This window comes from Phyllobates terribilis, unplaced genomic scaffold (genome assembly GCF_046119375.1).
Source record: "Phyllobates terribilis strain yellow unplaced genomic scaffold, ASM4611937v1 Scaffold_8__6_contigs__length_399053987, whole genome shotgun sequence".
Taxonomy (NCBI): Eukaryota; Metazoa; Chordata; class Amphibia; order Anura; family Dendrobatidae; genus Phyllobates; species Phyllobates terribilis.
In genome coordinates this window covers 343,014,702-343,042,033 of record NW_027362768.1, presented here as the reverse complement: position 1 = coordinate 343,042,033, position 27,332 = coordinate 343,014,702, and the positions used below count along the sequence as shown (strand labels likewise).

The following is a 27,332-nucleotide window of genomic DNA, read 5'->3' as shown; positions in this document are numbered from 1 at the left end:
TGGGATGATGGTTGGAGGAAGGTGAGTACGGGTACCACAACTGCACCATTGACTTGAGTCCAAGACCGAGGGAAGTCCCCGAGCACGGTACTAACCATATCTTCCCTTTCTTCCACGGGTCGATGGTCTTCCTGTTCCTCCTCAGGGTTCCTCAGTTGTTCGGGGCACTTCTTCAGGTGGTCCCGGGATACAATGGCTGTGGTTTCCCCTCCGTCTTTACTGATGGTACAGACCTTCGGGTTCTCGTGGCTTGAGGGCAGTACGGTGTACGGGTCCTTCTCCCACTGGTCGTCCAACTTGTGGAGCCGTCTCTTCCTCTTCAAGACCTGCTCTCCGGGTACCAGGGGAACAGCGGGAGCATACTGGTTGTAAGTCTTCTCTTGTCTTTCCCTAGCCTGACAGAGACTTCGCTCCACGCTCTCCTGTACTTTCCGGTACTGCTGCTGCCTCTCTGTGTCCCAGTCCGTTTCTGGTGAAGTGTCCTCGGGCGTCAGGACTCCCATTTCCAGGTCAACAGGTAACTTACCAGGTCTTGCCCTCATTAGGTAAGCCGGGGTACAGTTGGTGGAACCTACCGGGATGTGGTTGTATAGGTCCACCAGATCGGGCAACATCTCAGGCCACAGACTGCGTTCTTCCAGGGGCAACGTTTTTAGAAGATCCATTACCACCTGGTTCATTTTCTCACAAAGTCCATTAGTTTGCGGATGGTAGGGTGTCGTCCTTATCTTCCGGCAGCCATACAGATTGCAGAATTCCTGGAAGACCTCCGCTTCAAAGGCAGGTCCCTGGTCCGTCAGCACTTGGTCCGGGTACCCGTGTGGACGGCAAAAGTGCTGCTGGAAGGCTCTAGCTGCTGTTCGAGCCGTTAAGTCCTTGACGGGGACGACAACCAGAAACCGGGAGTAATGATCCACGATGGTTAACGCGTAGACGTAGCCACTTCTGCTGGGGGTCAGTTTTACATGATCCAAGGCTACCAGTTCCAACGGTTGCCGGGTGACGATGGACTGCAGGGGAGTCTTCTGGCTGGCCCGGTCCTTCCTTCTCAGATTGCACGGGCCACAGTCTCTGCACCACTTCTCGATGGTTCCCCTCATGCCTACCCAGTGGAACCGCTCGCGCAGCAGGAACTCCAGCTTTTTCCACCCGAAGTGTCCAGCTCCGTCGTGGTATGCCTCCATCACCATGGCTGCGTCTCTTCGTGGCACCACTACTTGCCAGAGTAGTTCATGCGTCCTGGAGTTAACCATTCTGCGGCACAACTTCCCCTTGTAAAGGAACAGTCGACTCTTCTCTGCCCATAGTTGTTTGGCTTCCTCTGGAGCGTCTGATTCCAGGCTAGCCTCCGGGCGAGTCAGCATCTCCTTCACCAGTCGGACGGCAGGGTCGCTGTCTTGCGTTTCCGCCCAGTTGTAGTGAGGTAAGGGGTTCAACGTAGCAGCCTGCTTACTCCTTACCCGGTGGGAATACTGGATAGTCCCATGACGGTGGAACGCAGGGAGTTCAACTTCTTCCAGTCCCTCCGGATCTTCTCCTCCGTCCGGCAGGTTGGGCATCCTGGACAGGGCGTCCGCGTTGGTATTGGAGCGCCCTGCCCGGTATTTAATTGTGAACTCGTAGTTGGACAGACGGGCCATCCACCTCTGCTCCAGGGCACCGAGTCTTGCCGTGTCCAGGTGTGTCAGCGGGTTGTTATCCGTGTATACGGTGAACCGGGAAGAAGCGAGGTAATGCCTAAAGCGCTCGGTGACTGCCCATACCACGGCCAGGAACTCTAGCTTAAATGAGCTGTAATTTTCGGGGTTCCTTTCGGTGGGTCGCAGTTTTCGGCTGGCATAGGAGATTACTCGTTCTCTCCCCTGCTGAATCTGGGACAGTACGGCTCCTAGCCCGATGTTACTGGCGTCGGTGTAGAGGATGAAGGGCTGGCTATAGTCCGGGTACGCCAAGATTTCATCCCCCGTGAGGGCCATCTTCAGCTGGCGGAAGGACTCTTCTTCTAGCTTTTCCCATTTGAAGGGCGGCTTCTGGTTCTTGGCCTTCCGGGACTGGCCTATCAGGAGGTCCTGCATAGGTGCTGCCTTTTTGGTGAAACCGGGAATAAACCTTCGGTAGTAGCCTACCAACCCTAGGAACTGCCGCACTTCTTTTACGCTGGAGGGGCTTGGCCATCCCTTAATTGCGGTGATCTTATCGGGGTCGGGAGCCACTCCGTCAGCGCTCACCACGTGTCCCAGGTATTGCACCTTTGGTTTCAGGAGGTGACACTTGGAGGGTTTCACCTTTAGGCCGTAACTCGCCAGAGCTTCGAACACCTCCGCCAGGTGTTTCAGGTGGTCCTCATAAGTTTTGGAGTATACGATGACATCGTCCAGGTACAACAGGACCGTCTCGAAGTTTCTGTGGCCCAGACAGCACTCCATTAATCGTTGGAAGGTTCCTGGGGCGTTGCAGAGTCCGAACGGCATGCAGGTGAACTCGCTAAGTCCCATCGGGGTGGTGAATGCGGTCTTCTCCCGGTCCGCCTCTTCTACAGGAACCTGCCAGTACCCGCTAGTGAGATCCAAGGTAGAGAAGAAGTTAGCAGATCTTAAAGCAGCCAATGACTCCTCTATCCTTGGTAAGGGGTACGCATCCTTGTGTGTGATACGGTTGATTTTCCGGTAATCTACACACATCCTCATGGTGTTGTCTTTCTTTTTGACTAAAACTAGTGGGGCTGCCCAGGGGCTACAGCTATCCCGGATTACCCCAGCCTCCTTCATGTCTCTAAGCATCCCCTTGGCGTGTTGGTAATGTGCAGGGGGTACGGGTCGATACCTCTCTTTTATGGGAGGATGATCTCCCGTGGGGATGCGGTGTTCTACCCCCTTGACTCGCCCGAAGTCTAACGGGTGTTTACTAAACACTCTCTCATACTCTTGAACCACCCGATAGACTCCTTGTTTCTGGTGTGAGGGAGTGGAGTCAGTACCCAGATGTAGTTGCTGACACCAGTCCTCCATGTCTTTCTTAGAGCCGTTACCTTCCTCCGGGTGAGATGGAGGCAAGGGTTCCACAGATTGTATAGAATTTTGATTAGTGGTATATAATTTGGCTAGCGTGGCATACCGGGGCAGGTACACTTCCCTCTCCCCGATATTTATTATGCGAACGGGCACCCTCCCATGGCGTACATTGACCACCCCCCGTGCTGTCAAAATGGTGGGCCTACTGTCTGAGTAAACTGGTTCTACCATTGCCTGGTAATCTCTACCTCTCAGACCAATAGCTGCCCGGCACCAAATCATCATTTCACTTTTTGGGGGCATGGCAATAGGAAAAGGGTCACACATTCTTACGCTACCAATCTCACCGCCGGAGAGTTCCACTTGTTGCCGTTGCATCAGTGCCCGGATCTCTTTCTGGAGCACCCGCTGCTCGCCGGAGCTGGCATTCTTGGCAACCTGCTGTAAAAGGAAAATCACCTCTGCAAGACAATTTTCAATTACATTAGTTCCTAGAGTTATTTTTGGGTGACTCTCATGTTTGTCAATATCTACAATGATCAGTCCCTGTGCGGCCAGTTCGACTCTACCAATTTTGATGGTCACCTCTTTAAATCCGATCTGTGGCACGGGCTGACCATTGCTGGCGATGATACTCAAGTCGTCGTCAGGGTAGCGGGTAATATCCGAGTCATTCCAGTACTGCTTGAAGAGCACGTACGGGATGGTGGTGACCTGTGACCCGGTGTCCAGTAGGGCACTCATGGGAATGCCATCCAGTACCACAGGCAAGACTGGACGTCCTCCCACATATCTGTCGCGCCAGTTCGATGGGCCTGGTGATCTTTTTCCTGGGGGTTGGCCCTCTACCCCAGGTTGTGCCCGTTTAAAGAACAGTACCTTTCCATATGTCCGGGTTGATTGCAGCGGCGGCAGATGGGTCGTCCGTCCTCGCTGTATCGGTCACTGGGTCTTCCTCTGGCCGGTGGGGTCCTCCTTGGTCGACGCCACGGGATGTCCTCCGGTCCGGATGCCAGCTGGATCTTCCCTGGAGTGGAAACCTGTAAAGACTGCACAGTTCGGGTTAGCGCAGCAACGCTTTTAGCTAGCTCTTGGACCTGATGGTGTAGGTCTGGAGCCGGGTCATTGTCCAAAGCCTGCGCATCAGCTCCCACAGGCCCTGCTGACAAGGGCGCCGCCTCCTGGTAGTAAGTGGTAGTGGGGCGTCTGTGGGTCACAACGCCACCTGGTGCCGGTTCTCGGAGCACCCGGATGGCTCTGTCCTTGAACTGTGCAAATTCTAGATGAGGGTCCTGTAAGGCCATTGCCCGCAACTGGGTGCGGTGGGCATTGCAATATAAACCCTCTATAAATTGTTCGGTCAACAGCCTGTCCTCGTTTCCCACTCCATTAGGGTCGGTCTGCTTAATGGCCCTCAGGGCCTCTTGTAGGTTGAGTGCATAGTCCCTTATACTCTCATGCGCTCGCTGCTTGCACCCGTAGAATCTAAGTTTAATCTCGGCTGAGGTGCGGGTATCAAAGGTGTCCTTCAGCCGGGTTAGTATCCCTGCGACAGTCTTCCTCCCAGGTGGCCAGGATTTTACTTCCCTTTTGGCTGCCCCAGTTAGTTGGGCCACCAGGATGCTCACTTTTTGCTCTTCTGTGAGGGGGTACACCTGGAAGAGGCTATCCAGCTTTTCTCTAAAGTCATGCAGGGTATGTGACTCCCCTGAGTACTGGGGTAGCCAAGCTGCTCCCGGGATATAGGGCATGGTGAAGGGCATAACTGCAACAGCGGTAGCGCTGGCGGGGGTTGAGGCAGTGGAGCTCTCCTCCGTATCCGACATCTTCCTCCCCCCTAGTGGACCGTGGCCTACCTTGCGATGATCCTGTTCCGTAGGCCGCGGCTCCGCAGTGGATCGTCAGGGTTGAGGACCTTCCGTCGCGCTCCTGTGACGTCGGCGTCTGCTGGGCTCCTTCCAGGACCTTACGCAACGTCCGGACGTGAGGCGGGGCTTCAGTTCTCGCGCGCTTTCGGAGTCCACGCCCCTCTTCTTCCCGCGCGGCGTCCTCAAGATGGCGTCCAATGGCGGGAAAACTCCACGGATGGCGGGAAGAAGGCTGAAGATGGCGCCGGATGGCGGGAAACTTCACCGATGGCGGGAAGAAGGCTGAAGATGGCGCCGGATGGCGGGAATCTTCACCGATGGCGGGAATCTTCACCACTGGTAAGTTTGAACAGTCTTTGCTTTTCAGGCACGCAGTACCCGGTGGTTGCGGGCACGTGATCCTGCCGACTACGCCAAAGTTGACGCGCCCCTGGGCCTGTGTCGCGCTGCGTTGCGCACGCGGGAGCTTACCCGGAGCCGGATCTGTTTAGGGTTGTAGTCTCGTGGCGGTGACCCGGTCCGTGCCCAGGGAGTCAAACTGGACGGCAGTCTGTTAGCGGTAGAAAATGGTTGATGACTACGCCACCCGTTGAATGCAGCCAGGGGGCTGCTGCTGCAGGGCAGACCGCTGAGGCCGGTGGAAGGATGGTGCAGCGTGATAGTATAACCCCCAACGGGAGGGGTATGGCCTCAGGGCAGCCGACGTGGATGATGGGGGTAGCAGGAACCACTCAGAGACGGTATGGTAGCGTTCAGGGTCTTTACTGGTAACAACGATAGACCCTCCCGGAGTACTTGCTAGCGAACGGGGCCTGGTCAGTCCTTGAGCAGATGGGATCTCCCCTGGCCAGGCGTAGTTGTAGGCCTCCCAAGCTGACTGTACTCTTCTGGCTACCTTGCTAGAAGCTGATGTAAGTAGCCCACGTCCCTGAGTGTACCGTGTGGTGCTCACCCGTATGGCCGGTGACTCGGGGCCTTCTAATGGCTTCCGCTCCACGATGGCGGTGCTGGTCCCACGCGTGTGACCGGGCCTTCGGGCTTCTGGGCCAGGGGACCTGAAATCCCCTGCCTGACGGATTCTGCTGCTGGGTAGAAGTTAGTCCCCACAGCCTCGGACTCCGGGTCCGGTAAAGAATCTTCTTAGTCAGGGCGAGCTCTTTAGCTGCCAGCCCCTGACTCCTTGTGACTCTGCTGCTTCCTATGCTGCTCTTGTCTCTACTCTTCCTGGACTCACTAACCCTGCCTCAGCCCCGGGTTTATACAGGGGAAGTTCTTCCCCTCCCAAGGCTGGGCAGGAGGTGTGGCATGCACAGGATCCCTGACCAAAGGACCTCCCACCTGCTCTCAGACGTAATATCTCTATCACTGTGACAACCAGACCCCTGGGGTGTCACACTTTAATGTTCTAGGGCAAAGACAAGGCTAGTTATTTCTTGTGAGCTATGGCAGGAAGTAGTTAATATAATGATCCCTGGTGGTGTTGTGTTGTGAAGAGGTCAATGTCTGTATCACTGGTGGACTAGGGTAGTAATGTTTTTCATTCAGCATCCCTTATGGTCGTGTGCAAGGATGGGATTAATGTAATCACTCCTTGTGGTCTAAAACAGGTAGATTGTTAACTAATGGCAGCATTCCTGTTCGTCTAGGGCAGAAAGAGATTAAAGTAATAATTCTTGGTGGTGTAAGGCAGAGAAAGACTTAATTTCAGCATCCCTGGTGGTCTAGTATGGTAAAGGGTTAATTTCAGCATTCAGGGAGTTAGGGGTTAATGTCAGCATTCCTGGTGGTCTTGGAAAGTAAGTTAATATTCGCATCTTAAGTCCTCTTGGTGTCACGCACAGTGTGGGAAAGACAAAGTGCAACACGAAGGGATGAGGGGAAGTGAGCCCAGACAATAGGAAAAGGGTGAGTGAAGACCTCTTAGGCTGATCTAACATCTCCCTGTCTCCCCTACTGTCCCTATATTGGTTCCTCACCAATCGCCGAACAGGAAACTTAAGCCCTGTATATCCCTGGAGCTAGGCCTTCAATAGGGAAGGAGGGGATGAGCACTGGTTAGTCCCCACTATAAACGAAAGACAACAAGGGAGACAAACACAGGGAGAAACTTAGCTTGAGCACACTTCAGAGAGATTACACCAAACGTCCTCCAGAGCACCAAAGAGGAAGTAAGCAGACTGCAATAGCTCCAAGCCTTCACAAGGTAACATGTGAGTATCACCGCCCCCCCCTGCAGCAAACTGAAAGTATTTAAACACCCAGGCCATGGTGTCAATCAGAGCAGAAGGGAGGTAGCCGCTGGGTCCTAGAGTAAGACAGATTTAAGAAGGTGTCTGTAAAGCCAAATGAAGTGACCTTCTGCAACCAGCTGCAGAACGACTGTCTGCTACATCTGACACACCCGTGACACTAGGCTAGCAAGAGGTCCATGCCAGAATTCCTAGTGGTCAGGGGCAAAGGTGGAATTAAAGTAGTTGACCATTATTGGACAACCTCTTTAGAAGGCCCCCTAGTGGGATAAATAAAAAAAAAAAAGCAAGCTTAACTCCCAGACTGGAGCGGCTCTTGTGACATTGTCTGAAACTGTGAAGGCTACAACCCATCAGTGGCTGATAGGCTGCAGCGCTCACATGACCTAAATATTTGTCACATGGGTGATATTCAAAAGGGGTTGAGCTTCTGAATGATGCAGGGGTCAAGCATGTGCACCATTGCCTCAGTCATTCTTTCTGGCACTGCTGAAAAAAGTAGAGTGCTGCACTCAACTATTTCCAGCAGTCCCACGGAGAAAAGAGTCTGGCCACCACCATGCAGACGGAGATCTTTAGGAATGGAATTATCAATATAATTCCCGGTGGAAAATAGCTGCACTATGATTGGTTGCAATGATTTCTAGTAAATACGGCTTTAATTAATTTTTTTTTTTTGTAATTTTTTTATCCTGAGTCAGAAAAAAACTAATAAAGCCATAAAAAAACACGAAGGAGACAACAACGTGGACAGATAAAAGGACGGTTCCTCAGCCAGAAGAAGTGGCCGGTTCTCTTCGCCATACACTTGTCAGTCTGTTACATTCATTTCAAGTAAATATAGCAGCAGAAGGTGGAAACTGTAATCAGGTTGAAGTTTTCTTTAATTAATATGTCTAATGCTATCAGTCAGACAAAGTGTGAAGAACGTGAGTCATTATGGCGGTGTGAGGGGAATGGGAAACTATGTGCTCGCTATGGGATATGGTTGGCGCTGGTTCAAAGAGAAAGGACAAAACTTTTGTGCCAGGACTGTGGGCATTGTTTCATCATTGAAGGTAAAGTACAAACCCTTTTATCTAGGATTTACGGGGCCTGATTAATGATGGATCATCAAATACTCCAAAAATATCGATGCAAGTGGAGTGAACCACCGTCCTTTGATGGTAGTTTCAATGGCTACGTCTGCTACCATGGTCTCAAATGGCAAAATACTTGCATCGTGAATGTGGTTTAGTGCAGAAAAGACCAAAAAATTCTTCTGGAAGGGTTCTTCTACATTAACAAAGCTGCTAAAAAGGTCCAGTCCAGTCTAAAACGCGTTGAACCACCACTTCAGTTGACATTATAGATGCAATGTAAAGGATTATTCCCAAATTGTCAAGTTCTCATCTCTCCACAGTACGAAGCTCTGAAATGCCCTGTGAGCATGAAGCCTTGGCCGAGCGTGAACACCATTCATTGTCTATGGGATGGCCAGAGATAGCCAAGTGTTGTACCTGGCCATTCCATAGACAATGAATAGATCAGTGGGGCACATAAACTGCCAACTCTCCAACAGATCTTTTCAAAGCCTGGTTCTGAGGTTTGATGCAGGTTCCAAAGGAGGTTGTGCCAGGACTGTGTGCACTGTTTCATCATTGAAAGTAAAGTACAAACCCTTTTATCTAGTAGTATTTATAGGACCTGATTGATGATGGATCATCAAATACTCCAAACATTTAGATTTAAGGTGAGAGAACCACCATCCTTCAATGGCAGCTTCAATGGCTACTTTTGCTGCCATGGTCTCAAGTGGCAAAATACTTGCATTGTAAATGTGATTCAGTGCAGAAAAGACCAAAAAATTCTTCCAGGAAGGTTCTTCTACTTTAACAGAGCTGCTAATTCAGATCAATCCAGTCTCAAAACGCGGTGAACCACCACTTCTGTTGAGGTTTTAGATCCAATGTAAAGGATTATTCCCAAATTGTCAAGGTCTCATCTCTCCACAGTATGAGGCTCTGAAATGCCCTGAGAGTATGAAGTGTTGGCTGCGCATGAACACCATTCATTATCCATGGGATGGTGTCACACCGGTGTAGGAAAGACTAAGTGCAACATGAAGGAAGGAGGGGGAGGAAGCCGAAACGCTAGGGAAAGGGGGAGTGGAGACCCCTAGGTAGAGCTAGTAACACGCTGCCTACCCTACCGTCCCTATATTGGTTCCACACCAACTGCCGAGCGGGAAACCTAAGCCCTGTATATCCCTAGAGCTAGGCCCTAGATAGGGAGGGGGGTGAAAACTAGTCAGGCCCCACTACAAACTAAAGACAACAAGGAAGACAAACAAAGGGGATAACTTAGCTTGAGCAGACACCAGAGGAGCAATGCCAACTGTCCTCCAAGCGCACCAGAGAAGAAGCTAGCCAACTGCTAGTGCTCCAACCCAGAGCCAAGGAACATAGAAATATCACCGGCGACTCCCTGAAGCAGACTGAGAATTTTTAAACACCCAGACCAAGGTATGTAAACACCCAGACCAGGTGCAGTGACCTTCTACAAACAGATCCATAGCGACTGTCTGTTACACCCGACACACCTGTGACAAGTGTTGTACCTGGCCATTCATTAGACAATAAATAGATCAATGGGGCATATGCGCTGCCAACGCTCCAATAGATCATTTCAAAGCTCAGTTCTCAGGTTTGATGGCGATTCTAGAGTTCTGACCCCCCAACAATCAAGTTATCAACTTTATTTTGTGATAACTTGCCAAAACATGGAATAATTTGCTAAACTTGTGATATCTTGCCAAACTTGGAATAACTTTTTAACGGCCTGTCATCTCTTCAGACAAATACATGTGTTCACCATGAAATAACAATTTTTGAGCATTCTTTCTTGGAACGTTAGGGTATGTTACTCCTGTGTTATTTTTCCTGGACATATATATGGTAAAAATTGAAAATTGGGTGATACCATTACTCTAGTCAACACAATTTGACAGAACTGATAGGACAGCGTCAGACTTTAAAGGACTTCTGCTCTTTCAATATGAAGAATGGTAACGACCAAATGTCAATTTATTCACATATTTCCAGGAGGAATAATGAAAGTATGTTAGAATTTTTCCTTTGAATATAAGACAAAAAGTTTGCATGTAGGTTCAGTTCTGGAGTAGTTAATGAAAAAATGTACATTCAGAACCTTGTGTACATTACTAAAACATTAAGTAAAAATTTAATGTTATCTTATGGATGTCTATTTTCCTCCTTTTTACACCACATTAAGGGTAAATTGCTCTTTTGAGCAAGGAGAAATGTGATTTAGAGAGATCGACTAATGGTAATGTCCACCCCATAATGGGTGCCCGGGTGGGTAGCAGAGTATTCAGATAAAGTAATAGAGAAGTTCAACTCAACACTTTCACCGGAATATAAAAAGTCAGTATAATAAGCGTCACAAATCATTACAATTAGAGCACATTACTTTATGTACACCAGGGTCACTTACCTATTTCTCCCAGTTTTCTGTGGTTTGGAAAGTGACTTGATGAAAATCCTAAAAAATAAAATGACAGCAGATTAGAAAATCAGCACTTGTACAATGGCCTTCTATAAAATAAATATATATCAATACATACATGTTGTCAATAAATTGGCAAAAATGTAACATAACTGGCTGATATCATCTGATTTTGACAAATGTTTACCTTAAATGAATCCCACTTCGTGGAAATAATTGAAAAATTCTGATAAAAAAATAGATTTTTTTGCTCAATCAACTTCCATGAAGTCCTAAGACTAACATCCTCCATAATCTGAATCTCCCACTCCCATCTCCAAGACTTCTCTTGTGCTGCACCAGTGCTCTGGAATGCACTACCCCAGACAATTCAGTTAATTTCCAGTGTCCACAGTTTTATGCAACCTCTACAAACACTTGTTAGGCTTGTCTTATCATGTCAACTCATTAATTTAACTATTTCCAGTTCTTATTTTCTACATTTTAATCATAATCTGGTCCTTTCTATCATCTGCTCCAAAACCTGATAGCACTTTTCATCCGGACTCATACAGATAATGGCGGTGACTGGTTCACACAGCTTTATGTGGATACTTTATTTATTATAAAAATCCTACTTTTTTACCTTTTGTGCCACCCTAACTTATTGATAGAGTGTAAACTTTTGTGAGGATCCTCATTCCTCTAGTTTGTTACACTGTAATGTCTAAAATGAGTCATTTGTTCAGTAAATTGTAATCTAAAACTTTAAGCTTTGTCCAAATAGAGAACCCGAGTGAGCGCAGAAAGGCACTAAAATAGTCACAACGGGTCACCAAGTCAATGACACACGTAATTAATCAGAAACGAGTCAAACAAGGTCACATAAATAGAGGTACTAGTAAACCATCAGATCATTGGACCATGATAAACTACTATACCCCTATGGACTGCTTAAAAGGTGTTCAAGGTTTTTGCTTAATGCAGCTTATTTCCCAGAAAACATAGATGTAGTACACACCGTGATCTAAAGAATTTAACAAGCTAACCCTCGCTCTGTGGCACATCGTGGGTTGCCAGCGCCCATGATACAGAAAGTATTTGCACTCCTTAACTCAACGGTCAATGGAATTCCTCCAGCTGGGGCTGTGGTTCCATAAGCTTACATCTTGTAAAGTCAAATCTGTGTTTCTCTTGATGGAGCCATGTATCCTGGTTGCTGTCCTGAAGAGTCTCTCTTGGCTGTCATTTTGTAAAGTCCCTCTCATCATCCACAGGTCGGGGGGGGGGGGGGGGGCTCATCTTTCATTATTTGAGCACTTAATTAATTTGAATAGTTTGTCCTCCACTGCTCTGCAGGTCAACAAGCCACAAGGACTTTAACAATGGTAATAAACATATCAGCAAACATCCATTGTTCAATGTCCCTGCATCCCTGTCTTACAAAGTTGGAAGACAATAAGTTGCAGTGAATATCAACTCAAGTGTCAACATCCAGGCTTATACAAACAATAGTCTGTTTCTTGACCAACCATAGAAAAACACATCAGTTCAAAAATCAAAATAAAGATAATAGCATATGTCTCCTGGCCTACTGAATTTACGTCAGGATAATTAAGATTAAATGCTGTTTCGTCACAACTGTGCTCCCTGATTTACTTCTACAAGTACTGAACCCCTTATCCCCCAAGCACATATATTGTATTTTAAGAAAATTATGTTGCAGTTGTTTCTTTTGTCCTCTGAAGCTCTAGTTATTTTTTGCTTGCTGCTGAAATACAACAAAAAAATATATAAAAATAAAAAGTTATACATTGTTATGTGTTGTTTTTACTTTTTATTTTTTTATTGCATCTGTGATTTTTTTCCTATTTATTTTATTGCCATTTCCCTAAATCTAACCCTATTGCTAGCCCTGGCACTGTCCCTAACTCTACCCCTAACCCTAAAGGCTCATGTAAATCGATCTGAGATTGGACCGTAATGCATAGACTGGCCGTGGTTCTCCCGACCCGAGCGTGACAACATTATAGAAATACATGAGACTGTCACAATCAGGTTGTGAAAGCCGTGGCCAGTCCATGCATTGTGGTCCAATCTCGGACCGATTTGCACAAACGCCTGCATGAGCCTTTAGAGTTAGGGTTAGGGATAGTGCTAGGATAAGAGCTAGAGTTAGATTTAGGACAATGGTAATAAAATAAATACATTAGAAAAAAAGATATAATAAAAAAATAAAAAGTAAAAAAATATGTAAATTTTTATTTACTGGCACTTGGAAGGTGGAGGCCAGTATACAGATTTTACATTGGTGTCCCAGAGCTTCAAGGAGTCTCTCAAAAAACATTGCAGGACACTGGTTCAGCGGCCACGTTGGTAGTCCATGTCTACCGCACCAGAGGACTGCGAAATTCCTACGACCTGAGGCATCTCCAGTGCCTCATTACATTGCAGCATGCGGCATCCATGACACCAAAGGGACCTAATAATCAGAAAAGGTGCGAGAAAATAGCAGGAAGTAACAGGTTCCTAGTGTTCAGGTCCAGCCGCCAAAGAATTCCGACATGGTCACTGACCACTTTTTTCTCAATACCAGTAGTAGCTGTCAATTTTCCAAAATGAATAGACTATGCTTAGTATTATTCATCAATACCAGGGTAATAGGGATCCAAATTCTGAACACCTGATCAGCTGGTCTAAGAGCCTCCACCATGCTCTACATGCCCTTCATTGGTTCTTGGCAAACCATGAAAGGGAGCACCGTTAGCTGATTGGTTGTAGCTCCAGTGTTTGGACCACCACTCATACACCCTAGTGGTGGCCATGCATTCTATCCAAATCTCGGCTTAATCGGCTAACTTCAGCAGTCCAGGTAGACCATATAATATGTATACTGGGGACCCAATCACGCATTCATTGTCACGGGTGTGTCAGATGTGACAGATAGTCGCCCTGCAGTTGGTTGCAGAAGATCTCTTCGTTTGGCATTACAGACACCTTCTTAGATCTGTCTCACTGTAGGACCCAGTGGCTACCTTCGTCTTGCTAATTAACACCCTGGTCTGGGTATATAAATACTTTCACTTTGCAATAGGGAAGCGCCGGTGATATTCACATGATCCCTTGTGATGGCTTGGAGCAAGTGCAGTTCTTACTTCCTCTCTGGTGCTAAGAGGACGCATGAGCATCTCTCTGAAGTCGACTCAAGCTAAGCTACTTCCCCCGTGTCAGTCTTCCCTTGCTGTCTTTAGTTGTCAGTGGGGATCGACTAGCGCTCATCCCCCGCCTTCCCTATCTAGGGCTAAGCGCTAAGGAAATACAGGGATAGGTTCCCGTGCGGCGATTGGTGAGGAACCAATATAGGGATGGTAGGGGTAGACAGAGTGATTGCAGATCAGCCTAGGAGGTCTCCCCTTCTCCCTTTCCCTAGTGTCTGGGCTCCCTTCCCCTCATCCCTTCGTGTCACACTTTGTCTTTCCTACACTGTGCGTGACACTCATGGACAAAAGCTATCTAGTGTGTATGGCTTTCTTAAAGAGGTTGTCCTTAAGATAAGTCAACAATATCAGATTTGTGGTGGTGCGACACCTGGCACCTCCACCAATCAGCTGTTCTCAGTGTATGTAGCTGAATTCACGACACTGCATAGTGGTCATTCTTGGTTACTGCAAGTGCACAGGATAGTTCATCAAAATCTACCGTATGAATTGGACAACGCCTTTAAGAATACATTCCATTCCATAAATAAAATAAATCCCATTTACGTATCATGCTTCCTAAATAGGTGGAAACATTCTGGCAGTAAGTAGCTGATGAGCGGCTGGTAGTAAATCCTTGTAGGGTTCATGAATTAAGTGATGAAATATTTACTGAAGAAAAACTGCTCCACAGACAATAAAACAATGACACGGAGCAGATAGCATGTTCTGAGCGAGATCTTGATACCACATTTTCTACTCATTAGGGACTTGAAGATCAAATATCTCGAGCTGCATCACAAGCAAACAACCCGCCTCACTCCAGCACCCTGCAAACCCTCTTATCTGCTAAATTGCTTTGAGACAACATTATTATGTGTCCTTGACCATATCTGAAATGTGTTTGTCTTGGCTTCTTCAGGAGATTGACAGCTTTACTTTGTGACTTTTCAAGGGCCGCAAAACTAAAAAGACACAAAGAAAAGTAGCTTTATCTAAAAACAACCAGGAGATTTCAGGGCTGCGGTGTCCTGCAAAATGGCGCAGCCTCCGCTCAATATTCTCTTTCTTTACTCAGATACTTTTGCATTCTCATGGCATAATGTATCATCGAATCAGAGGGCATCTCAGACCTCTCCAAGGGAGGAAAATCTTTGTGGGATCGGTAAACAATCTAAAGAGTATGGGGGTCTCCCGGGGGAGTTAAGGATCAGGCTTGGCCAATTCCCGACAGATGATCCTTTAGCACTTTGAGATACAAGCCACCCCAGAGGAGTCTGACATAGACCTCTCATAGAGTACATAGGAGCGCTCGGCCAAGCCCTGCTCTCCAGTTGTCACAGGTGTGTCAGATGTGCAGTTGGTTGCAGGAGATCCCTTTTTTTGGCATTACAGACACCTTCTTAGCTGTCTCACTTTAGGACCCAGCGATACCTCCCTCCTGCTCTAATTGACAATCAGGCCTGGGTGTTTAAATACTTCCTGGTTGCTACACAGAGGTGCCGGTGATATTCACATGAGTCCAGGTGAAGGCTTGAAGCAAGTGCAGTTCTTACTTCCTCTCTGTGGCTAAGAGGACATGTGTGCCATCTCTCTGAAGTCGACTCAGCTAAGCTACTTCCCCCATGTCTGTCTCCCCTGGCTGTCCTTAGTTGTCAGCGGGGATCGACTAGCGCTCATCCCTCCCTTCTCTATCCAGGGCCAAGCACTAGGGAAATACAGGGATAGGTTCCTGTGTGGCGATTGGTGAGGAACCAATATAGGGACGGTAGGGGAGGCAGGGTGATATCAGATCAGCCTAGGAGGTCTCCACTCCCCCTTTCCTTAGTGTCTGGGCTCCCTTCCCCTCATCCCTTCGTGTCGCACTTTGTCTTTCCCACACTGTGCGTGACACCAGTGTATGGAGAAGTGTAATCCAAAGGATAATTATTCCCCCAATTGCTATAGGTTGGAGCTGAAATGGCAGAACAATGGATTCTTGTTGGGACCATATGGCCGAAGTACTGGTGCTGCATTGCTATTAAGTAATGCTGCCATAAAATGCTAAAATAATATATACAGTATATCCAAATAATATTCTTAATGAGCCCATATACTACTGCAACATAGTTCCCACAAAATAAAACAGTTTCACAAATTACCCCTCCATATTCTGCTAAACCCTTGTCAAATTTCATAACGATCCTTGTAAAAATCAGATATTTCCTTTAAAGTGTGCGTGATCAAAAAATTACCGAACATATTATTTAAATAAGGATTTCTGTTAAATGTATTTTTTTAATTTCCCGATTTTTGTACAAATCACAATCTGCATTAAAAAAAAATAATTATAAAATTAGAAATCTTGAAATTTTCACACTGGCCATTGGGGCTTTTTAAGACTCTAACTTCCTGTAGTTTCAGGAAACAACACATGTACATAGCCACAATTGTCAGACTCTGACTCTATCATTTGTACTAAAGCATCTAATGAGCGTGTGCAAAGGTTGTTGTGAAGGGAAGAGGAGCAGGGGAAGCTGTGAAATCACCTATTATGAATGGTGGATCCTGTGTTATCTGCTGTGTATAGATTAGTTATCAGTCAATGTACAGGAGGAGGAGAAGGTGAGCTGTGAAATCATCTATTGTGATTGGTGGATCCTGTGTTATCTGGGGTGTATAAGTGTTATCAGTCATTGTACAGGAGAAGCAGGTGAGCTGTGAAATCATTTATTGTTATTGGTGGATCCTGTGTTATCCACTGTGTACAGAGGTGTTATCAGTCATTGTACAGAAGGAGGAGATGAGCTGTGACATCATCTATTGTGAATGGTGGATCCTGTGTTATCTGTTGTATACAGGGGTTTTATCAGCCATTGTACAGTAGGAAGAGGAGGTGAGCTGTGACATTACCTATTGTGAATGGTGGATCCTGTGTTATCAGCTATATATAGAGGTGTTATTAATAATTGTACAGGAGGAAAAGGTGAGCTGTGAAATCTCCTATTGTGAATAGTGTATCCTGTGTTATCTACTGTATATAGAGGTGTTATCAATCATTGTACAGGAGGATGTGAGCTGTGACATCACCTATTGTGAATGGTGGATCCTGTGTTATCTACTGTATATAGAGGTGTTATCAGTCATTGTACAGGAGGAGGAGGTGAGCTGTGACATCACCTATTGTGAATAGTGAATCCTGTGCTATCTACTGTATATAGAGGTGTTATCAGTCATTGTACAGGAGGAGGAGGTGAGCTATGACATCATCTATTGTGAATGGTGGATCCTGTGTTTTCTGCTGTATACAGAGGTTTTATCAGCCATTGTACAGGAGGAGGAGGAGGTGAGCTGTGACATCACCAATTGTGAATGGTGGATCCTGTGTTATCAGCTATATATAGAGGTGCTATTAGTAATTGTACAGGAGGAGGAGGAGGTGAGCTGTAACCACCTATTGTGAATGGTGAATCCTGTGTTATCCGCTGTGTATAGAGGTGTTACCTGGCATTGTATTGCTGCCTCTGCTGATAAGGAACCTGATGAAAACGCTTTCTGAAAGGACAGGAAGTAGGAGCCTAAAGAACCCCCAGTGGCCAGTGTGAAAATTGCAAGATTATTAATTTTGTTTTTTTTTCAATAAAGATTGTGATATTAAAATTACACATTGCCAAATTGGCAAAAAAAAAATACACGTAACACAAAAACCCCTGATTTAAACAATAGGTCATTTTCCGCTGATCGCTTCCATTTAAAGGGGTTCTTCTATGAGAATAGTATTGCAATTTCTCCAAGTTGCATCCTCTTCTCATCTCTTTGCCTCCTAGGTCCTAAGCGGCATGTTGACATAGAAGTACCTTGTCCTTAAATATTCATGGACCCCCATGTTACCCCCTCTTCTTCTATCAGTACTATTTAAAAAAAAAAAAACAACTGAAAATAAAGAAGTTTCTTTCGCAACTAGAAACAAAAACGGTGACAGCTAGAACCGGGGGGAAAAGAATAATGGGGGAGAGAATGTGAGTTAAAAAATGTAATAAGGAAGTATAATATAAGCAGTGGGAGAGTGAAAGACGGGATTAATCTGACTGTCAGGGCTGAGGCCAGGCTAAAATCTAATAAAACGCCAGAAAAACAAAACTTCTTGAAATTGCATTTACCGGGGGTGTGGGAAAAGCGAAATAAGTTGTGGGAGTGGTGAGCGCACAGTGATATCTGCTTTCCTTATATTTTAAGGAAAACTCCTCAACTGAACATCAATTACCATATGGTTAAAGGAAGGCTGCAGACAAAACCCATACATAGGGGCAAATTTACTGATCCAGACTAATATACACACAGTCTGAAAATAAGGCGGCGGCACTCGCTGGGCGATAAATTTGTTCCATCTGTTGTAGAAATGAACAGATCTTTAACATTTCGAATTTGTCAGCAGAACGGAAGTTCCCCAGAAACTTTGATTTGTAGCAAATCGGAAGTATTGCAAAGCCCCCAACTGCCCTGAAAAACGTGTACGACTGTATTGTGCCTTCCTCACGCACTAATCCTCTGCACAGCTGAGCTGTCACACACTATCTGTATAGTTTGTTCAGTGTTTTATGACTTTCTCTTTCTACCACTTTGTCTATGCTATGAGCTGTAAGAAGGAGAAAAAGAAACTATGCTTAGACAGGCACATCCCAAAATGTAATATTTTATTCAGTAATGAAAAAAAAAACCCACCAAATACAGATAAAGTAAAACCAATTAAAACATGAATAAAATCAATGTGCCGCAATGAGAAATGCAGACTAAGATCAAATAATGAGATAAGAGACTCTCTCGCATGAGATATGGAGATATCAAGAAATATCCAAGAAAAAAAAACATCTGGAATGGGCAAACATGAGATCAACTAATGCAAAAAATACAAGTAAAAAAAAATATATATGTAAATATAAATATATATATATATATATATATCGCAGCATCAAATATCACATGAGCAGTATCAGTAATAAGAAAAATGTGAATTAACACATTAGCACCCCTGAGGAAGCCGAATGTTGGTGAAACGCATGGGAATTTCTATGTGACTCACAGGAAATTTTTCTTAGAATTTAACTCCTCTACCCTGGACTGGTATTTATCCAATGTGTTATTTCACATTTTTCTTATTACTGGTACTGCTCATTTGATATTTGATGCTGTGCTATTTTTTCCATTAATTCTTATATTTTTTTTCATGTTTTTTTTTTTGCACTTGTTGGTCATATATTTGCTGTTCCAGGTGATTTTCCTTGGATATTTACTGATACCTCCTGTGAGGGTATCTCTTTTCTCATTATATTAGACTATAATTCACATTGTGGCACAATGGTTTTAATTTGTCTGTATCTGGTGTTTTTTTGTTTTTTTTTGCGTTATTGAATAAAAACATTATATTTTGGGATCTGCCTGTCCAAGCATAGTTTCTTTTTCTTCTCCTTCCTATTGCTATGATTCTTTACAATGCAGTGAGCACTCCCTACTATTTTAGAGGTGCCCGCTTCCTCCAAACTAATTGTGCTATACGCTTTGAGCTGTGATGCGTCCTCTCACTGTCCAGATACATAAAAATGGCTGCTGCATTCCCTGCCTCTGCTTTTATACAGGCTATGAAAGTCCTTTGTGATTGGCTTAAATGTGATAACTGCAATGCATTATGGAGCAGGTCGCCCAAGGTGCATGCGATTTTTTTCTGGCTAATGCAATCTTTTGCAATGTTTAAAATTGGCACTTGAGAGAATCTACGCAAAGTGAATTGCAAATTGTTTTAATTCATCAGGTTCAGTTTCTTCCCAAAAATTTGATATGGATACGAAATACATTAAAACAATTCACTAATCTTTAGACATTATTGTCTTATTTGATGCCACCTCGTTTTTGGCTCACTTTTGGACCACTTTAAACAATGCACGTTTTAAGCCACGCCCCTTTCAAACTAAGTCACACCCACGCTTAGTAGCCAAGCCCCCATTTCTGAACAGTTATAATCCTCTATTCTAGTCCAACACTGTCTTTACGGTCCATGCACATAGGAATTCTTAACAATGCCAGATCTATTAATTATTATGTGCCGCCTTATGGTTAGTACTCGAAACAACTCATTCTACCCTAGAAGCAATACTTTCCAAAAGAAAATACCTCCGTAATATGACATGTGATAAAACTTCTGCAAATAAATTGGAGGTAAACTACGGTGCAATATCAAATTTGTCATGTTACAGATGACTACGACACATTTCTATGATACCGCCATATGTATGAACCAAAAAATAGACAACGGAGTTAAATTCAGTTTATTTTCCCTTTAAATCTTTAATGCATCCAAATTAATTTTGAAAGCATAACCAGGTTGTTGCAGTTTACTTAATGTAAATCAGTGCCACACATACGTCTGGGAAACTACTACTGCGCCCATACAATATGCATGCATTTCCATAGTATTACTAAAAGTCTGCAGAACTATTTGTGATGTAAATCAGGCGGAGGGACACATAAATATATAGTTATGAGAATGCAACAAATGAATAAACTATTTAAAAGTGCTCTAGTAGGATAGTTTATTACAGATGGATGCCTGCAATATCTCCCCCAGAGAAGAGGATAATTTATTCTACATGATATGAATGTATATTGGCATTAAGTGAGGGCTCCGGCTGCCAATTCTCTCCTTGGGGAAAGTTTAGAGCATTTGGATATAAATTCATTGCTGTGATCTTATGGTGGCCATCATGCAATATCATAAACAGAAGTGAGGTTATCTACTCCATTACAGCGTGTTGTTTAAAGGGCATAAGAGCAAAGATGTCGGCACAGATAGTACTGCCTCTCCTTGTCTTCCTAGTAGTGATGTAGATACAGATAATATAGCCTCTCTCGCTATCCATCTAAAGCATGTAGGCACAGTACTGCTAAAATGATGTACATACAGATAGTACTGCCTCTCTCTTTATCCATGTTAAGGATGTAGGTTCAGATAGTACTGCCTCTCTCTTTATTCATGTAAAGGATGTAGGCACAGATAGAACTGCCTCTCTCTTTATTCATGTAAAGGATGTAGGCACAGATAGTACTGCCTCTCTCTTTAGCCATGTAAAGGATGTAGGCACAGATAGTACTGCCTCTCTCTTTAGCCATGTAAAGGATGTAGGCACAGATAGTACTGCCTCCTTGTGTCTTATTAAAAATGATGTAGGTACAGATAGTACTGCCTCTCTCTTTATCCATGTAAAGGATGTAGGCACAGATAGTACTGCCTCTCTCTTTATCCATGTAAAGGATGTAGGCACAGATAGTACTGCCTCTCTCTTTAGCTATGTAAAGGATGTAGGCACAGATAGTACTGCCTCTCTCTTTAGCTAGGTAAAGGATGTAGGCACAGATAGTACTGCCTCCCTGTGTCTTATTAAAAATGATGTAGATACAGATAGTACTGCCTCTCTCTTTATCCGTGTTAAGGATGTAGGCACAGATAGTACTGCCTCCCTGTGTCTTATTAAAAATGATGTAGATACAGAAAGTACTGCCTCTCTCTTTATCCGTTTTAAGAATGTAGGCACAGATAGTACTACCTCCCTGTGTCTTCCAAATAATGATATAGATACAAATAGTACTGCCTCCCTTATTCCATGTAAACAATGTAGACACATATAGCATAGCCTCCATAAAAATGATGCAAGTATACAGCAGAGAGCAATGCCTTTTTGTCTTTCTCTGTAAACAATGTAGGCATAGAGAGTACTACCTCCCTTTCTCTCTTTTCTAATAATATAGGCCAGACCTTGTCAAAATGCAGCTCGCAGGCCACCTCTGTCTGTTCTAGTCCGGCTTGCTGATCAAGACAGCCAAGGGGCTGAAAACAGTGCTCTCTGACACCCGCCCGTCCCCCACCGCTATCAACATCCTCAGGATGCAGACAGCAGTGAATACATTGGTGGAGGACAAAGCTGCCAGTTCCTTCTTCCACCTATCAGCCTGTGACACAAGCAGGGATTGCCTTTTGACAGGCAATCCCTGCATGTGTCACAGCTGTCTAACAGCCGTGACACTTGCATCCGCGGCGACAGTAAAAGAAATGCCAAGCACACCAAAATACTCGGCGAGCACCCGAGCATGCTCGCCGAAAGGGCTCATGAGACATACTCACTCAACACTAGTGGTCATGACTTATGTGGGCCTAAATGAAAAAAAAATTGTAGCAGTAGGTAGGGGTTAAAAATGTGTACACCGTATAAGTAAAGTTCTATATTGGAACATTTACTTACACATATAGAAAAGATGTATGTTGGGATTACTGTACCTTTAAGACAAGGCAGCTCTGATCTAATAAATAAATGACCCCATTTTCAGGCACTTCTGTGCTGACAGACAGCTTTCTCATTGTTGGATATGACATTTTATTGACCAACAATAGATCTCTAAGTGAAGCGTGTTTGTAAATTACAGTGTACAAAGCCCGTGAACCTCAAGGTTCTCTCGGAGTATTTGAGAATGCCTTTCAGGCAAAGAAAGATCCGTACTGTGTAATTTAATCTATGAATGGGTTCCATCAAGTCATAGCAACATATTAGAAGGTGCAGGACAAATAGGCCTCTCCGTACAAAAAAAAAAATCACAATAGGATCTAACAGAAACCTAAATAAGTCCCTGACACAAGGTCAGTTAGTTATGGAAATTAATATAGGAAAAAAACTATTTTTTTTTTCTGATACGGCACAATGCTGGAAAAAGCTCACGGCCGTCGTGGAAGAGGATATTCATCTCTTTTATTAGATACATTTCAATAAGCAAAATGCCTACATATTAAATAGAGTTGTATAAAAGCATACAACTTTATACCACTCTATTTAGAATTACTTTTCATACAATATACTGATAAAAAAAAAATATACAATGCCTTTTAAAAGTATTCATACAACGTAAACTTTTCCACATTTTTCCACGTTACAACCACAAACTTAAATGTATTTTATTGTGATTTTATGTGATCTACCAACACAAAGTAGCAAATATTTGTGAAGTGTAAAAGAAATTATGCATGGTTTTCTAAATATTTAAAAAATATAAATCTGAAAACTGTGACATTGTTATGCTAGAGTAGCAACTCACTCGGGAAAATAGGCAACAAACCAAAAACTGCAACTGACCCTGCCGGTTCCTGTACAGTCTAGAGATCCTGACTCCGCAATCCTTAGTTTCTGTGTGAGCTGAGATAGCCCTAACCACAGACTAGATGATGGCAGCTTGGACCTAAACTGCCTGAAAGGTCGTCGAGCGTTTCACGTTCCTCCTAAAGAACCGGAGGGCAGAGCAGAGTGCAAATTACCTACAAAAGGGAAAGTGTCCTGAAAAAAGAAAAGATCCCAGAGTGAGTAAAGTAAACCACAAAATAACAGAATAAAGTACGTACTGTTAGATTATATGCAGCCTACTTCCTAAAAAGAAACAGAAGGTAAGTGCAAAGTAAAGAACAGAAACAGCAAGGAGATAAACCCTAGTTGGAATTTCACTGACTGGCTTTAAGCTATAGCAGAATGGATGAACATCCACAAGAAACTATTACCATCAGGAAATACCCACAGGGAGAAAGAATACAAAGCCGCACTCGAAGGGTGATAGGGCAGAAAAATGAAAACGTGTTATGCTAAACAGACTGCAGCCAGAAAAATAGTACCTAAACACCTGGAGAAAAATTGTGTCTGTTGTAGCTCGGCGAAAAGAGAAGCCAACCACAAAACATAAGTTCAAGGGTTCAAACTCAGAAAGTGCATTTGCATTCAGCCCCCTGTAGTCTGATACCCCTAAATAAAATTCTGAGTGACCAATTGCCTCCAGAAGTCACATAATTAGTAAATTAAGTCCACCTGTGTATAATTTATTCTCAGTATAACTATAGCTGTTCTGTGAAGGCCTCAGAGAACATTAGGGATCAAACAGCATCATGAAGACCATGGAACACACCAGACAGGTCAGGGATAAAGTGGAGGAGAAGAGTAAAGCAGGGTTAGGTTATAAAAAATAGCCCACGCTCTGAACATACCATGGAGCACTGTTCAGTACATCATCAAAAAACGGAAGGAGTATGGCACAACTGCAAACCTACCAAAACATGGCCGTCCACCTAAACTGACTTCCCAAGCAAGGAAAGGACTAATTAGAGAAGCAGCCAAGAGGCCCATGGTCACTCTGGAGGATCTGCAAAGATCCACAGCACAGGGGGGAGAATGTGTCCACAGGACAACTATTAGCCGTGTACCTCAAATCTGGCCTTTATGGAAGAGTGGCAAAAAGAAAGACATTATTGAAAGCCATAAGAAGTCCCATTTGCAGTTTTCAAAAAGTCATGACGGGAATCGAAACACAAATTGTAAAAAATTTTCCGAAAAATTTACATACATTCCATTTGCATCTTATTGATTCACCCATCTCTGTTATAGAGTTGTGTTTTGGAGATGAATTATGATTTAGATCCGGACAAGTTCCTACAACAAGACATCAGAGAACAGGAAAGGAAGTGTTGTCATAAGGATATTTTTTTGCATCCTTAAAAGGAAATTTGCTCCATTTGTTGAAGATGTCAGATACAATATTAGGCTCTAACAAAAGCGGTTTTCTCATCCAGTTGTGTTTGATATTCACAGACAGTTTTGTGTCTCGCAATGAACTGTCAAAATGAGCTGTGCAAGAAAGTAACATGACAGAAATATTGTATCACCTCCTGCAGTACAAGAATGACATCATTGACTCTTCAGGTTTCTCCTTCTCATTCTTGGTAAGGATTTGCTCTACCAATTGTTTTAGCACTGGATCAAGCTGATTTCGTAGTAAGACACATTTCATGGAGAAATTGCAACGTGCTATCTCTGGTTTCCCAGAGTTTTCCATTGTGATGCTGACAACACAAAAAATAGCTTCTTGCCAATCAGTTCCTTAAAATGTGCATCAATCGCCTGATCGTACAAGCTCTTTGATCAGCGGTTCTCAAAACACTTGTGATGCTGCTTATCCTTTTTAGAGTAATATTACATGGCTCCCACTGAATTATTGAAGACTCAACATATCCACCAGTTACACATTCAGCCCATGTATTATTTAAAGAGCTGTCCTCATCTTCTTTCTTCAGGAGCACACTGCTCCCCAGCCTCCCAGTTTCCTGATTGTCAGGGGAGCAGTGTGCTCCTGATGATTGACAGATCGGACCAGAAGCTGTGTGCTCACCAATGAGTTAAGAGTAATATTACATGGCTCCCACTGAATTATAGAAGACTCAACACATCCACCAGTTACACATTCAGCCCATGTAATACTTAAAGAGCAGTCCTCATCTTCTTTCTTCAGAAGCACACTGCTCTCCAGCCTCCGAGCTTCCTGATTGTCGGGGGAGCGGTGTGCTCCTGATAATTGACAGATCGGAGCAGAAGCTGTGTGCCCACCAATGAAAGCAAAGGCAGCTGTGCCTCTTCGTCTTCAGAGCAGCACTTACAGGCTCTATAGCAAAGAGTTTGTAAGCACTACGCTCCTTCTCTAGGTGACCAGTCACCTCCGACTTCTGGCCGGTAATCTAGGAAATGAGCAATGAACTCTAAAATTAAAATATCCTTCCATCCTTGAGAATGCAGAGTTCTTGTTAATATCAAGTAAATAGCAGTTTTTTGAGGGGGTGGTGCACTCCTTATGATTGACAGTTCGGACCAGAGGCTGTGTGCTCACCGATTCAGCAAGAAAAGGCAGCTTTGCCTTTTCAGCGAACCGGCCAGCTTTGAAGCAGCGCTTACAGGCTCTATAGTAAAGAGCTTGTAAGCGCTGCACTCCTCTACTAGGAGACCGGTCATCTTTGATAGACTGCAGCAGTGGCCGGTATCTAGGCATTGAGCAATGAACTACAGAATTAAAAATTCCTTCATTTTTGAGAACGGAGAATTCTTTTTAATAACAAGTAAATAGCAAAATTGTTAGTTTTTACAAGTACTCTGGAATTTTACCCATTTATGACGATGATGATAAAACCCATTTAATCAGTGCAATACTTAATTTCTCCTGTGGTGGCGCTGTAGGGAAACGGAGCACTTGCTGTAGGGTTCCATCACTGATTGCCGCTGATCACTGGAGGTACCAGCAGTAGGAAACCCTGTAATCTGTTGTCGAGGAAAGCTTGTAACATAAAGGGATTGTCTACAACTGCCGACCTGACAGATATAAAATGCATCATTACATACATATATGCATATATAGATATATATTTATATATACAGTATCTATATATACTAGCTATTGAACCTGTTCTACGCCTGGGTGGCGAGCATTTTTATTGGTATATGGTCTCCCATGCTGGTATGTGCTGTCCCCCTCCTGGTATTTGTGCTGCCCCCATCCTGTCTCCACCATCCTATCCTGGTATGCATGGCACCCCTCACCCCCAATCCTGGCATGCGTGGCAGCCCTCATCCCAAATCCTGGAATGCGTGGCACCCCCCATCCCCAATCCTGGTATGCGTGGTACCCCTCTTCCCTATCCCGGTATGCGTGGCACCCCTCACCCCCAATCCCGGTATGCATGACACCCCTCACCCCCAATCCCGGTATGCATGACACCCCTCACCCCCAATCCCGGTATGCATGGCACCCCTCACCCCAAATCCCGGTATGCATAGCATCCCTCACCCCCAATCCCGGTATGCATGACAACCCCCAACCCCAATCCCGGTATGCATGGCACCCCTCACCCCAAATCCCGGTATGCATGGCACCCCTTACCCCCAATCCCGGTATGCATGGCACCCCTCATCCTTATCCTGGTATGCATGGTACCCCTCATCCTGGTATGCATGGTGCCGAGCATTCCTATCCTGGTATGTATGGTACCCCTCATCCCTATTCTGGTATGCATGGCACCCCTCACCTCCCAATCCTGTTATGCATGGTCCCCTCACCCCCCAATCCTGGTATGCATGGTACCCCTCATCCTGGTATGCATGGTCCCCTCACCCCCCAGTCCTGGTATGTGTGGTACCCCTCACCCCCCAATCCTGGTATGCATGGTCCCCCTCACCACCCAATCCTGGTATGCATGGTCTCCTCACTCCCCAATCCTGGTATGCATGGTCCCCTCACTCCCCAATCCTGGTATGCATGGTCCCCTCTGCATGGTCCCCTCACTCCCCAATCCTGGTATGTATGGTCCCCTCACCCCCCAATCCCAGTATGCATGGCACCCCTCACCCCCAATCCCGGTATGCATGGCACCCCTCACCCCCAATCCTGGTATGCATGGCACCCCTCCCCCCCCAATCCCGGTATGCATGGCACCCCTCATTCTTATCTTGGTATGCATGGTGCCCCGCATTCCTATCCTGGTATGTATGATACCCCTGAACTAGCCAGTGTTCAAGAGTTTTTTTACTCGAAACGCGTATGGCATTTTTTATACACACCACCCCATAATATATGCTTTATTGTCTGAGATGTCCATTTTTTGTCTTTTCTACAAATTTTTAAAAGGATTTGCCAATAAAGATTGTT

At 44.8% G+C, this 27,332-nt stretch overlaps 1 protein-coding gene across 4 annotated transcripts in view; it reads right to left on the bottom strand.

Moving 5' to 3' along the window:
• Positions 1-27,332, bottom strand: part of TAFA1 (TAFA chemokine like family member 1) — a 685,025-nt gene that overhangs the window by 219,415 nt on the left and 438,278 nt on the right. For all 4 annotated transcript variants that reach the window (XM_073644713.1, XM_073644711.1, XM_073644710.1 and 1 more), the window contains exon 3: positions 10,624-10,671. In XM_073644713.1, the coding sequence (XP_073500814.1) occupies positions 10,624-10,671 (48 nt within the window). The remainder of the gene's footprint in view (positions 1-10,623; positions 10,672-27,332) is intronic.